This window comes from Pipra filicauda, unplaced genomic scaffold, assembly GCF_003945595.2.
Source record: "Pipra filicauda isolate LSUMZ 115617 unplaced genomic scaffold, ASM394559v2 scaffold35_size7292922_pilon, whole genome shotgun sequence".
NCBI lineage: Eukaryota > Metazoa > Chordata > Aves > Passeriformes > Pipridae > Pipra > Pipra filicauda.
In genome coordinates, this window is record NW_024104487.1 from 46085 (window position 1) to 60686 (window position 14602).

At 51.3% G+C, this 14602-nt stretch overlaps 1 protein-coding gene across 1 annotated transcript; it reads left to right on the top strand.

The window, feature by feature from the left end:
- Positions 1–571: 571 nt before the first annotated feature.
- On the top strand, positions 572–9861 carry ERLEC1 (endoplasmic reticulum lectin 1). The gene is made up of 14 exons (XM_039384551.1): positions 572–877; positions 1469–1573; positions 1666–1746; positions 2224–2301; positions 2417–2480; positions 3955–3995; positions 5790–6013; positions 7449–7578; positions 7909–8070; positions 8366–8425; positions 8673–8797; positions 9130–9207; positions 9385–9460; positions 9600–9861. The coding sequence occupies exons 1-14, from the start codon at positions 587–589 to the stop codon at positions 9669–9671; spliced, it is 1587 nt and encodes a 528-aa protein (XP_039240485.1). The 5' UTR covers positions 572–586; the 3' UTR covers positions 9672–9861.
- Positions 9862–14602: the final 4741 nt, after the last annotated feature.

A 14602-nucleotide genomic window follows, 5' to 3' on the forward strand; every position in this document is an offset into this window, starting at 1 on the left:
ATATTCACACACACACACACACACACGTATATAAACAAGTGTGTATATACACGCACATCTATTTATATACAGGGTATATACACACACACACACATATATATAAACAAGTGTGTATGTACACGCACATCTATTTATATACAGTGTATACACACACACACACACACACATATACATACCTAGGTGTATATACACAGACACAGGTTTTTATAGAGATGCACACACAGGGAGCCCTTAGAGCGCTGTCTTACACTCATAACCTCGTAGCTGTTTGGTCGTGTTTAACCCTCAGCGCAGACAATAATGACCGAAGTTAATTACACGCCTAATGACCGAAGTTAAGCACACGCATCCCGCTCTCCCCCCGCTCACTCCCCCTCCCTCATTCCTCCCTCACTCCCCTCATTCCCGTCGCTCGCTCCCCCCTCACCGTTCACCCCCTCCCTCACTCGCCCCTTCACCCCCTCACCGCCCCCCTTCCCTCCCTCGCTCCCCCTCCCGTGCCGGTGCCCGCGGACCTCACCCGCGTTCTCGGCGGGGCCGCCCCGGATGCGTGCCGAGCGGGCTGCGGGCGCTGCCCCGGTTGTTGATGGGCGCTGCCGGAAGCCGACGTGGCGGGCGGCGCAGCGCGGCCTCCGCGGAGCCGCCGGCCGGCATGAGGGGCTGCGGCCCGCCCTGCCCGGGCCCCCCGAGGGGCTGCGGGCCGCCCTGCCCGGCCCCGGGCCCCGCCAGGGGCGGCGGCGGGCCCCGCCCGGCCCCCGCGCTGCTCTGCGGGCTCCTGGCGGCCGTGGCGGCCGTGGCCCAGGGCGGCCGAGCGCTCCCGCAGCTCAGCGACGACATCCCGTTCAGGGTGAACTGGCCCGGCACGGAGCTCAGCCTGGTGAGGGGCACGGCGGGGAACGGGGCACCCGCCACAGAGCGGGGACGGGGCGCGAGGGCTTGGGGGACACGGCCTGAGCCTGGGGGATCCCGGCGGATTGTGTCCTGGCAGCCAGGGTGGGGAGGGCTGGGAGAATCCCGGCGGATTGTGTCCTGACAGCCAGCGTGGGGAGGGCTGGGAGAATCCAGGGGAATTGTGTCCTGACAGCGTGGGGAGGGCAGGGGGTAAAGGGGGATGGCTGGGGCTGGGGGGTAAAAGGAAGGTCTTTATAAGAACCGTACAGAGGAATAGGGAAGCAGGAGTAACAAGGATGTGGAGGAGAAGTGGGATCTGGGGGACAGGGGGGATGTGGAGGAGAAGTGGGATCTGGGGCATGGTGGGGATGTGGGTGGAGGTGAAGGACCGAAGCAAAGTGGACAGCAAGCAACCCCCAGCCAGTTTTAACCCCCAATTAATTATAGCCTTGTGCTATAATTAATGCCCAGGAAATACTCTGGAATCAGCAGCACCAGTCAGTGGTTCAGGGGTATTTCTGACCAGTAGCGTTCAGAAAACCCACCTGGCTGATGCAAAGGTTGGTTGTTTCCACAGCCCACGACTGGTGTCCTGTACAAAGAGGACAATTACATCATCATGACCACTGTGGATAAAGAGAAATACAAGTGTATCCTGCCACTGATAGCCAGTGGCAACGAGGTGAGTCCAGCAGAGTTACTTTGAAGTTATAAACGGGAGATGAGTCTTTATCGTGTCATTTTTAACGTCACCAAATATCCCTTCTGTTCCAGGAAGAAGAAAAGGACTATAAAGGTCCTACTCCAGGGGAACTGCTGGAACCTCTCTTTAAGCAAAGCAGCTGTTCCTATAGAGTATGTTACTTCTGTGTTGGTATTAAATGCTAATTAAAAGGTTGTGTTTAATCCAGTCCATGTCAAGGTTTGGGTAGTAAATCAAGTACTAGTTCAGTTTGAAATAAGGTCTCTGCACCTTTATATCTTAATATTGCAGGTAAAATTCTGTATGATCGAAGACATCAGGATTCAGAGAGATTGTGTTGCTACTGTAGCAATTGGAAAATGTGGATTTTACTGACAATTTTACCATTTATTTATTTTCCCTTTGTTTTATCTGTGTGAGAGTCAAGGAAGCTTTGCCTGGTGTGGTTCTTTGGAACATCACTGAAATGTTTGGGGAGCACTGAGAGCCCTCACCGTGCTCTTGTTTTTGAGGGTGCCCCCAGCATGCCCACACAGTTGCTTGGGTTGCAAGCCCAACGTTTTTGGGGGGTTTTGTGGTGTGTAAATATATCTAAACGTAATTTTTTTAAAATGTATTTCAATTTTAAGATTGAGTCTTACTGGACTTACGAGGTCTGCCATGGCAAACACATCCGTCAGTACCACGAGGAGAAGGAAACGGGGCAGGTGGGCTGCTCACAACCCCTTCCCCCTTGGCTCAACTCCTCCAGAAGGCTGGAATTCCTTCAAAAAGCAGGGAGAAACAGTCACTGACACTTGTTTTAACTTCTTCTGATTGCAGAAAATAAACATCCAGGAGTACTATCTGGGGAATATGATGATGAAGAACCCGTTATCAGAACCAGGTGTGTCTCAGATTATTATATTTTGCTGATGGTAATGAATTGTGTGGTTTTTAATTATTCCTGGCTGAGAAATACAACTGTAGAAAACTGATTCCCAGTGCAATAGAGTAGAATTTTGTAGATTGCTTGGGTTGTTTTCCCAAATAAATAGTTTTCAGTTAATTCTTTTTGGCACCTCTCCTTGCCTCCATCCTGTCAGTTTTGCTGTGCTAATTCATCAGCTGCATTAATCTGCAATAATTAGTGCCAGGGAAAGAAAACAGAGGATTTAAGGCACGGAATCAGTGTATGACAGCCCAGTCTTTGGCAATACACCCTTTTATTTGGGGGGGAGAAATGTTTTTCAGACTGTGAGCAGAGGGCAGAGCACGTAGCACACCTTGGGCTCTGCTGCTTCCTAACACAACAGAATCTGCAGACCCAAACACTTACCTTTGCTGGTAGATTTGATCCTTGAACAGTTTGGGAGTCTTTTTTTTTAGGGAACCTGGCGCAGATCTTCAGAAATACTCAAGTGCCTAAGGTGGGACTCAGGTGGAAATCGAGTCGCTGAGCTCCAAACTCAAAGAGCAGTTTAGAGGGAGTGATTTTCTTTTTCACTTTTTGCCTGTAAAATAGTCCAAAGAAGTCTTAAAAATCCAGAGACTAAGCATTCATTCATCAGGGTTGATGGAAAGAATAGGAAAAAACATCCTCTAGGTTGGGGTTAGTGTTTAATTCTAGGCTGGTGTGTAACAGGTGGGCCTGTTTTCCTGTTCCAACGTTTTCCTACAAGTGATTAACTGAACACTGCAGTCTTTTGGAGGGGGTTTAGTGCTATTAATCCCATTCCTGGATCCCTGCCTGCAGCCCTCAGTTAGGTCTTAGTCCTGGAAAAAACAGGGCCTGAGAAATGCACTGTTTGGCATTTCTGTGGGAGTGAGTCACAGGGATCACTGGTGGTGCCTCGTTCTCTGGGGTGCTGCTGCACAGAACACAAGATGTGTCATTCAGGTCACAGTTTTGTGGGGCTGGGTGCTGAAATGATGTGAGATGATGCTGCAGGTTGTCTCAGCTGAGTCCTTCAGGCTGCTGTCCCTCTGCCCTTCCTGCTGAGGTGGCAGATGGTGTCCCTTCCCTGCTTCCTGTGCAGCAGCTCACGCTCCTCCCCAAGCACCTGCCTGTTCCCTGTCCAGTTCCCTCCCTTCCCAAACAGGAGCAGCAGCAGTGACGTGTTTTCCAGCCCTGCCTGTGGTGTGAGGGCTGAATTAGGCCTGTCCTGCCAACCCCAAATTGTTTTAAGACCGTGCTGACTTGTATTTTGCTCTGGACCCCAGGTCACTGGTTGTCTCCTTTCTTTCCTCTTTTGCACCTGCAAGTGGCTCTTGGCAGTGCACAAAGTACCAGCAAATGCACAAACCAGATAAGCTTCTCTGTTTATAATTTCATTTTACTTCAAGTGCACAGACTTACCTCGTTCTTAATTATTCCCCAGATCAAGAAGAGAAGGAAAATTCCAAAGAAGGTGCAAAAGAGGCAAGTGAAAAATATCTGTTTTAACTTTTCCCATCAGTAGTGGAGGCACTTTATACAGGATCATAGAATCCCAGAAGGGTTTGGGTTGGAAGGGACCTTAAAGATGATCCAGTTCCACCCCCTGCCATGGGCAGGGACACCTTCCACTACCCCAGGTTGCTCCAACCTGGCCTTGGACACTTCCAGGGATCCAGGGGCAGCCACAGCTTCTCTGGGCAACCTGTGCCAGGGCCTCCCCACCCTCACAGGGAAGGATTTCTTCCCAATATCCAATCTAATGATGAAATGATGTAATTAGTCCCTTCCCAAAATGAGTATCAAGAAATGAAACTCTGTTCCTGAGCTGCACTTTTCTCACTTTTAATGATCAGTCCCAGCTCAGAAATTTAATTTAGTCTTGCTACTTAAATCTTGCCCTTCTACTTATTTACAGTATTCTAATCTTCAACTTAAATAAGATGAATTCTGTGCTCTCCTTAACCACATAACCACAGACAGTTATTTTCCCAGCCACATTAGAGGTCTCCATCCCCTTAATGACACTTCCATAGATTTCAGGTAGGGAGAAACACTTAACAAAGCACAAAATCCCCAAGAGATTGAGTTGCTGACCCATCCCATAAAACTCTGTGCTTCCCTTTCCCACTTGTTTAGGCCCCAAAATTCAATTTGAGTTTCCAGGTTTACATCAAAACAATGGAAGTACCTGAAGCATGTTGGAGTTGGGAATTAGCAAGAGCAGGTTTGACCTCATTGCCAGTTATCCTTCATTTTCCTGCTGAAATGAAGGTTTTGTGTCTGTGTCTTTTATAATATCCCAGATATTGTAAAGGGGTGGCTGTGCAGTGATCTCAGCAATATCCAGGCCTGAGGAGCCTTTTGGAGGTCGCTGAGGGGGCAGAACGTGGCCTATTTTAATGGCAGTGGTAGCTGTGCCTCTTGGAAAGTCAAGAAAAGCAGGTGTTTTGTAGTGTAGCTGCTTTTTTTTTTTTCAGTTTCAGAGGAAATTTAAGAATGTTACTGCCTTGTTTTCTTTTTTTTTTTTGGGGGGGACAGTATTTATGAGCACTTGCAGTGTCTGGATTTCAGCCTATAAAGAATTTAGGCGTGGAATCTCCAGCCAGGAAAGGGCATGTTCACCCTTTAACCTTGTGAATGTCTTACTGCTTCACTCAGGGAACAGTTTTTGGGAGGGTCGGTGGCCTGTGACAGTGGGATGTGGCTTAAAAGCCAGAGCAGGTGAGGGACAGAAAGGTCTTGGATCCTCGGAGTGTCCCAACCCCAGAAGGCACCTTGGTATTTTAGCCCAGAGCCCCATCTGTTGTGCACTGAAAACCTGCAGTAGCTCAACCAGCACAGGTGGGAAAAGGTCAGTTTTGTGGGTTCTGGCATAAGCGGAATTTTGGGAACCCAAGAACTCCGTCTGCTTCCAAGACAGGAGCCAGGAGAGGGACTTCACCACTTTAGGGAGTTAATTTCTTAAAGAGGAAGCTGGATAGAACACAAAGGAACAAACCCGAAGAGAGCTGACTTACAGGTGTGAAAAAGTGGAGTTACTTTGTACGTACCTTAAACGTTGTCAGTCAGAGCCACAGGCGGGGTGGGATCCTCTGGATAAGGAGCAGCCCGGGCTGGGAATGCCCAGAGGGGCGGTGCAGGTACCAGGGTGACTTCTCAGGGGTGGCTTTGGCTGCCGAAACACCCGAGCAGCTCCACAGGTCTGGTTTCACCCCAGCGGTGGTGGTGGGTTCCAGAAGAGTGGGAGGGGCTTTCCCTTTGCTCTCCCCCACGCAGATCCCCACGAAGAACATCGAGGGGCAGATGACGCCCTACTACCCGGTGGAGCTGGGCAACGGCACGCCCTGCAGCCTGCGGCAGAACCGGCCCCGCTCCAGCACCCTCATGTACATCTGCCACCCCGAGGCCAAGCACGAGATCCTCTCCGTGGCCGAGGTCACCACCTGCGAGTACGAGGTGGTGATTCTGACCCCGCTGCTGTGCAGCCACCCCAAGTACAGGTAGGGTGCCACGGGGCGGGCACCCCGCTGCGGGCTCTGGGGCGCCTTGGTTCCCCGGGAAGTTGCACCACGTTTGCACTCTGTGGGCACCCGCAGGGATTGATCCCGGGTGGGAAGCAGGACTCGAGTTTCAATAGGCACCATGAAAACACAGAATCACAGAATCAGCCAGGTTGGAAAAGACCTCCCGGATCATCCAGTCCAACCCTTGCTCCAACCCCGCCGTGGTTCCCAGCCCATGGCACTGATGCCACATCCGGTCTCATCTTACACACCCCCAGGGATGGAGACTCCACACCCTGCCTGGGCAGCCCATTCCAATGGCTGATCACCCTCTCTGTAAAAAATTCCTTCCTAATATCCAACCTAAACCTCCCCTGGCAGAGCTTGAGACCGAAAGGGGCACTAAAGGCAGATTAAGAACACTTACCTTCTTTTAGTTTGGGATTTCAAGGTCTTGAGGGATCATCTTCATGGTGTTTGAAGACTGCAGATATCACACACAGGCTTTTAAAATCTCTACAAAACCAGAAGCGTGGTCTGCAGCTATAACCTTAACGTTGATTTTAGTTCCTCACAACATGAGGAGCTCTCTAGAAGCCATTTTCCTGTGGAGAATTCACAATTTCGGTGTTATTGGCCAAAAATCAAGTGTGGGGTTCTTTTTTCCTCCCCTTCCCTGAGCTGTACCTGTGCATCTGAGGGATCCCTTAGTCTCAGCCGTGCCTTTTTGGACCTTCCAAGGGGCGTAAAGAGAGGTGCAAAGGGAACAATATGACATACAAACACGGCAGGATAATGGACAGGATTCCTGGCTTTACACAGATGTTGGAACAGGGGAGTATTTAATCCCTGTTCTGAAACAGGCCACCAAGTCTGAAGGCAAAATCCTGCACTGGGCATTTTATAAACACTTGGCAGCTGGAGTAACTAAGTTAAATGTTAAATGTTTAGTGTCCATCATAAATTTTCTCCTGTAGATGAGCTTGCACATACTCTGTTATCTGTTTACTGTGGGAGTCTTTTAAGCTTCTGTATCAGCAGCAAAATAAATAGAAAGTGCCCAGGCCAGTGGTTCTGTCGCTTGGTAAGAATAAAATGCAGAGCTGCTGCCTCCTTCCAAAGGGAAGGCATGGAAAGCTTCCTGGCCACCACCAGGAAACACTTCAAATAAACCTGCAGGATCAACATTCCCCACCTCAGTCAATAAGGAGGGGTGGGGGTGGCAGGCTGGGAATGCTGCTCAGTGGCACCACGGGGATCACAGCCCACTGTTTGAAGCGCAGTGCAGTTTTTTCCCTGCTGTGTGTTCCCCCAAGCAGCCCCTCAGCCTCCAGGGCTCTCCCCCTGCACTGCCTGAGCAGAAGTAGCTGCACTCAGGAGCTCCCAGCTGTGCTGAGGTGAAGGTGTGACACGCTCCTACCTTGTTGGGCAGGTTCAGGGCTTCCCCCGTCAACGACATCTTCTGCCAGTCCCTGCCGGGATCCCCACTGAAACCCCACAACCTGGAACAGCTGGAGAAACAGCAGGAGATGCTGAAGACGCCTTTCAGGAGGGTCAAGGAGGTAGGATTTGTTTTCATTTTAAAACAGGAAAAATATTTTCCGTGTTTGACACGTTCCGTAGGATGGTGTCAGCCTTTCAAACAGCCTTTAAGCTTTGAGACTGTCTGTAACTCACCTGATCTGGAAGGGAAACAAAGCAAGTCAGTTTGGGCTACTAATTTAGAGCTTTTGTAGCCTTTTTTAGCCTTCAGGTCACAAATGTTTGAAGGTTTGGACTGGAATTTTCTTTCAGCTAAAACTGACCGAAACGGCCAGCTGGGCTCAGCGTTCAGTAATTTATCTGATTTATAAGACTTTGCAGGGGATTTAACTGCAGCCTTTAAATTCCAGGAAGAAATGCCTTCAACAAAAGAAGAGAAGTTCTCTTCCATTCACAAGCCTGTGGCTGTTGGAAGCCACCAGCTGTTAACGGTGGGGACAACCCACATCTCCAAACTGACTGATGAGCAGCTCATCAAGGAATTCCTTAGTGGCTCCTACTGCTTCCACGGGGTGAGGAACAAGGCTACATGGAATAAATAGCTACTCCTTACCTGCACATCCTGCTTTATGTGTTTGCTTAGTTTTCACCTTTAACCTCTCTGTTGAAATTCGATTTATTTGAGCAGCGAAATGAGAGTAGGTAATGAGAATCTCGCTCTGTTAATTGATACATACGGAGTTTTACAGCTCAAATTTAGGGCTTAGGGTCTGGAGGGGAAGGCACGGGGTTGTTTTGGGGTGTTCTGGTTGTTTTAGGGGTTCTGGTGGTTGTGTTTTTTAATGCTGAGCTTGTACCTCTCCCCAGGGTGTTGGCTGGTGGAAATACGAGTTCTGCTACGGCAAATACGTTCATCAGTACCACGAGGTGTGTTTAAATAGTTCTGGTGGTTCTCTGTGTTTTACTCATTTTAGTTTTGTAGTGCATTTGACAGATGGCTGGGGGGGGTTAGAGGATCTGGAGGAAAGACACCTTTTAATTTTATAGTGCATTTAATAGGTGGTCATGGGGGTCAGAGAATCTGCCTCCTTTTCTTGGCTGATCAACAGCTTGGGCTCAAGAAGCTGGATTTCAGAAAGTACACTGTGTCATTATCAGCCTTTCCTTTTTTAAGGACAAGGAAAGTGGCAGGACATCCGTGGTCGTGGGGACCTGGAGCAAGGAGGAGCACGTGGAGTGGTCGAGGAAGAACGCGGCCAGAACCTTCTACCTGCGAGAGGATGGCACCCAGACCGTCAGGTACAGACACTGCTGCTGCCACCCCTGGCACGGGAGAGCCCTGGGAATACTCACCTGATTAACAGATACAACAAACTGTCAAGAGCAGCCTGTTAAGATTTATCCCCCCCCCAAATCCATATCAAAAATAAGTAATTCAGCACTCAGGAGATGGTGCAGAATAAAACCTTCCACTGCTGAACAACCCTTTGCTCCTGCAATACAACCTGTTGCTGTTTGTGTATTAAATACCTGCTGAATAGTGAGGTGGTGGCTCACACCACTTACCTGCCTGCTTATAAAAGGTTGTGTGGAATACTTCCAAACTCTTCCCTTCCGCTCTTTCCTGGCAGGATGGTGTCTCATTTCTATGGAAATGGAGATGTTTGTGACTTGACAGACAAGCCAAGGCAGGTGACTGTGAAGTTGAAGTAAGTGAACTGATGTTCTGTGTGCGTTTCCTGGGTCAGAGGGGGAAGCTGCTGCTGTTGTCACAGAGCCCTGAAGGCAATGATTGTTAACTTAGTAAAAATGCTGCAGATAGCAGTGAAGCGCATTATTTTGTGCTTCTCACACCCCAAACATCCCAGTTTCTCCTCTGTTTTCAGATGTAAAGAATCTGATTCCCCTCACGCTGTGACCATTTACATGTTAGAGCCTCATTCATGCCAATACATCCTGGGGGTAGGTAACGACACACCTGAGATCAGCTGCCAAGGTCTCAGGTGTATGTTTAAGGTGGCCCCTTCCTTCCAGTGACTCTTCCCAAGGTTCCTGCAGTGCTGAGTTCGTGGTCTCTGATGTTTTGGTGTCTCTGTTGCAGGTGGAGTCTCCAGTCATCTGTAAAATCCTGGACACAGCAGATGAATACGGGCTCCTCTCCGTGCCCAGCTGAGGACAGCGAAGCCCCCTCCATGAGCCAAATCCCGACATTTCCCACGGGAACAGCCACCTGTGTGAGCTGACAAAGGCCTCACCAGCACAGCTCTAAGCTGAGGGACTCGTGAACCACTTTGTGTATAACTATGTGTATATAAGAGCTTATGGATAAACTTTTAATGATTAAAACCCTGTCTTGCACTTCCTGCCTGGCTCGTGTGTGACACGTTCCACCAGCAGCACCCCTGAGGTACAAACTGCCCACTGGAAACAGGCACAGTGATAACTGAAGCTTCAAGTGAGGAGCCCAGCTGCCACCAGAAGGAGAAGGTGAAGCCAACCCTTCCTGCTCAGGAGCCACACCACCACCCGTGGTTTTTCTACTGCACCAGCATTACCTCTTTGTTTGACTGTTGGCAACTGTGTTTTCACTGTACCTTACCCCTCTCTTCAGCTGCTATTCCTTCTCCCAGCCTGGGCTGCTTCCCAGGACATTCTGTTTATTTACTTATTTATATTTAACACTGGAGGGTTCATCTTCATATAATTGTTCTGCTGAACACCCTCCCTGCCATCGGGTCTAGTTCCCTGGAGCGTGTCTGCCTCCCAGAGGAGATTTGGGAGGTTTTACTCTGCTGGCACTAGAAATTCCCAGAAGCTGGAGAGGGGGCGGGGATCTGAAGTTAGAAATAGGTGGAACAAGTTTGTAATGGCCAACACTCAGAGCCTTGAGCATTTGGGGTGTAGCAACAGTGTGTGGTTGTTGTGTTGGTCACTTCCGTGTGCCCACCACGGTTCCTGTTTCGTGGAGCCCTTGTGCAAGGCACAGGAATTCCTGGCTGTGGGGCGGGAATGTGCCAGCCCTGTGCCATGTGACTGGTCAGGTGCTGCCCAAAATAACCCTCCTGAACTGCTGGACTGTTGCAGCACATGCCTTTTAGTGTCTCATCAAGCAGAAAACCCAAACAGCAGCAGCAGCATGACTTGACATTTAAAGTGGCAGTCACTCTCCTTGCTCATATCAAGGTGTCAGAGGGAACTGGAAAAGGGGAAGAGGCTTCTACACAAATTTCATTCCCACCCCCCCCCCCGGAAGAGAGTCTGCCCATATTTCCCCACCACAACCTTCTTGCAAAGCATTCACTAGATGAGCAAAAAATGGCCCAGGGTTTAATCCAGGAGCTTTTAGAAAGAGGAGACGTTAAAACCAGTGTTGCCCACACTTCAGATCCTTGCCTTACTTTCCCCGGAGTTCTTTTCCTCCCCTGAACAGTCACAGCTGGACCCATCTCATCAGGCATCTGGTCCTGCCCGTGGGAGGTGTCACTGCCCCAGGCCATGCAGCCAAAGTACAGAAAGGAAAGGTCAAAACATGTTTTCCCTCATGCTGCCTTTACAAGGGGCTGGGTGAATCCCCTTGTTACAGCTCTGGATCTGTGATCCCTTGGGATAGCTGTATTTTGAATCCAGGCTGCCCTGTAGCTCCTTGGCTGCTCTTGGGAAAACCTGGACAGGCACAGCCCTGCCCCAGCATCCCTTGGGCTGAGTCATGGAAAGGGAAGGGAACCCCCACACCCTAAACCGTCCTGCCCACCCCTCACTTGTGATCAGCCCAGAGGACAGGCCAAGAACAGTCATCCTGCAGAATGTCCAGACTTCCCCTCACGGAAGGGGGGGGGGAAAGCACAGGCCTGACTCAGCAGCCACAGCACCTGGTGACCCCCAGCACCAGCTTGTGCCACTGCCTGAGCAAGCACAGGGTTGCCAAACCTGTGCTGTTTGCGTCCCTCAGCCTCTACTTCCCCTGCACAGGAGCCCCTTCCTGCTCACAGCTATTCCTGCCCGGCATCCGGGCTACAGAAGGAACAGGAACGTGCTTTGTTCCCCTTCTCCCCTCCCTCCCCAGCCAACAGTCGAGGTGGGAGTGAGGGGAGGAGGCAGGACCCACACAAAAACCCCACAGGGCACAGCAGACCACGAGTTGCTACTGCTACAAGTAAATTCCAATAGAATTCTACATTTTCACACATTTGAATCTAAAAGAAATGGACTTGAGAGCAACCTGCTGCCTCGAGCCTCTCCCAGACAAGCCTTGAGGTGCAGGAACATGTCAAGGCCAAAATTGGGGGGAAAACAAGGTTCTTGGGTACACAGAAAGCTCCCAGAACTGGAGGGCTGCAGTTTCTGGGCTGCCCTGCTCAGGTTTGTGCCTGAAGGGTCCTGCAGGTTTGCTCCCACACCTTTGGGAGGTAGAGCTGTTCCATGCAGACGAGTGCATTTCCTGGCCATAAATACCTAAGATTTTCATCCAACACACAAATCTAAGCCCACCTTAGCAAGAGAAGCTCCTGTGATGTCTGGTCTCCTGAAGGCTGGTGCTGATCCTCTCTGGGTTTGAGCACCTCCTCTGCAGGTTCAGCTCTGCTCCCTTAAATCACCTTTCCAGCACACAAACCCCATCCCCTGCAGAGAGAGAGCGAGAACAAGTGGCAGACAACCTGTTTTGGGAGTGAAATCTCTTTGCTTCATCACCCTGCCATGGTCCTGCCCTTGGCCACACAGTGCAGACTTTCCTTTCTCACTCTCAGACCTTTCTGGTGTCTTTTCTTCCTCCACAGTCCCCAAAAGAAGAGGTTGCTTAAAAAAAAAAGAGAATAAACGAATACACAGAGGGTGGGTTGGATGAAAGACAGAATAATTCCAGCGCAGTGTGTTGTAGAATAACTGCGCTTGCACCAAAAAAAAGTCTTTTTCACTTTGTCCCTTCCAGCCATGATTTCCTCTGGAATTTTGCTGGGCCCTGTGCTAGGACATGGCTGCTCCACCTTCCCAAAGGGAAGCACAGCCCAAGGTTCTCTGGCAGCACTGCTGTATTTAGATGGAGAATTCTGACTATGGGGCTCACCCCATGCTGAGAACAGGAGATAAAATCTCCCCTGACATATTCTGACTGCTCTCAATCTCCTGTGTCTCTCACCAAAGCAGACAGGGATCTGTCTGAAGAACTGATGACTGCAGGGCAATTCCCAGAACCTGTCCCAGCAGGAAAGCGCCTGGTCGGACCAGACAGACAGCACGAACCACCTCGGATTTTCCAGCCCCCAGGACAGGGCAGGGGAGCCTTCAGGCTACCACAAGCGTTTCCAGTTTCCAGTCACACCAGTGACCAGCTGCAAAAGAGTGGGAAAAAAAGTTGGAAGTGATATACAGACAAGTTCTGATCCCCAGTGGAAGCTTGAGCTAATAAGTGAGAGCAGGGTCTTTACCCAGTGGGTGTCCCTGCGGGCCACAGACCGACCCCAGAAGGTGCAGTGGCGTCTGGGACCCCCCTCCCCACCTGAGCTGTATTTATATTGTATTCTCTGAGGGGGGGCAAAGGAAAAGTTACAGCGGGTGTCACGTCATGCTCAGGTGAAGCTCCAGTGGCTTTGGTCACTAGCATGGGGCAGTGGCAAAAGTAACCGGAGTTTTTGAGCTAATGAAGCGAAGTTCAGCTTGGTGCAGCTCAGTTCCCACAAGCTGTGTTGCTTTTGATGGAGCACGACCACAGCACCGCTGTGCTGTTCCACGTCTTCCACTCCAAGCTCCCTCGGCATTCCTGCTCCCAAGGTGCACGGACAGCCCGTCCCCGGCGAACTCCGGCCAACCCACCCGCTCCTTCCAGCGAGCTTTGTCTTCTCCCCCCATTTGTGATGCTCGGGCGGGAGCGAACCCTCAGCCCCGCACCGTCCCAGCGCCAGCGCAGCACAACCAGCCACCCCCACCTTCCCTCTCCCCCTCGGGCACGGGTTGAGCAACGTCCGAGAGCGGCACGGTGGGGAAAACTTGACAGATCCCACCGGGGAGAATCACGTCCGGCACAGCCTCCTCCTCCTCCTGCAGCCGGGCAGAGGGAGCGCGGGGCGGATGCCGCAGGGCCCCGGGGCTGGGCGGGCTCGGGGGGATCCCAGCCCGCCCCCGCTCCCATCCAGGAGCCACAAAAGGCACCGGCGGCAGCGCAAGGGACAGAGGAGGGACCGGAGCAGGTACAGGGGGTCGGAGAGGCGGCGGGAGGGCAGGGACGGGGGGTAGAGGGACGGGAGGGTGGCTGGAGGCAGGAACGAGCTGGGTGGTACGTCCGTGATGCTCTTCACACCCCTGCGGTGCTCCGGCGGCTGTGGATGTTCCTGCGGGATGTGGGGTGTGCTGGTGTTCCTGCGGGATGTGGGGTGGGCAGCAGAGGGTCCGGGGACACAGCTGGCAGTCGCTGGGGTCCCCTCTCTTAGACTGATGGTCCGAGCCCGTGGGCAGCAAAGGGGACTGTGGTGGCAGCAGGTGACTCACCTGGAGCTCTGCCTTTTCATCCGCGGCACGGAGCAGCGGGATCAGGGACTGGTGACAGAGACCCGGGGCAGGACTGGAGCCGGGCAGTGCTCCCGGCACCGGGAATCCTCCAAAGCCCCCAGATACGGGGGCAGTGACCTCTCCCCGCTGCCTCAGACAAGCCTCCCATGTCCCACTTCCAAGCAAACTTCCCCTGACAGGTAAGGCCCAGCAAACCACAGGTAAATCCTCGGCAGGGCAAAGCTCCAGGGGGCTGGGATCACGGGAAGATCCGTGGTCACAAAGTTCCGTGGAGCTTTACTGAGGTGGCTGGACAGGTTTTGGATGGGTCAGACTTGCCTGGTTGTTGATGAGAGACAATGAAGAAGTCCCACAGAGCGGGCCCAGACTGGCACTGCAGATTGTGCAATGGAAGAGGGCATTGCAGAGGTGCCTGGGGAGAAGGGAAAGAGAGAAAAAATAATTCAGACTTTATCTACAATGACCTGAAATGAACAGTGCCCTCCTTAAATCCTTCTCTGACACTCCCTCTCTCTTACTCTCAAATAAGTTGTATTTTCTTTTGGTAAATCAAAAGGGATTCATGGATGCAGTTAATGAAACGATTTCTGGATTTGCAAGTAA

What these genes read in the sequence shown, in the direction of transcription:
- ERLEC1 (XM_039384551.1), top strand. Translation starts at nt 587, where the DNA reads ATGGGCGCTGCCGGAAGCCGACGTGGCGGGCGGCGCAGCGCGGCCTCC. An exon ending in AAAGCAGCTGTTCCTATAGA is followed by an intron (nt 1,747 to 2,223) that starts GTATGTTACTTC and finishes TTCAATTTTAAG; the next exon opens with ATTGAGTCTTACTGGACTTA. An exon ending in CATGCCAATACATCCTGGGG is followed by an intron (nt 9,461 to 9,599) that starts GTAGGTAACGAC and finishes TCTCTGTTGCAG; the next exon opens with GTGGAGTCTCCAGTCATCTG.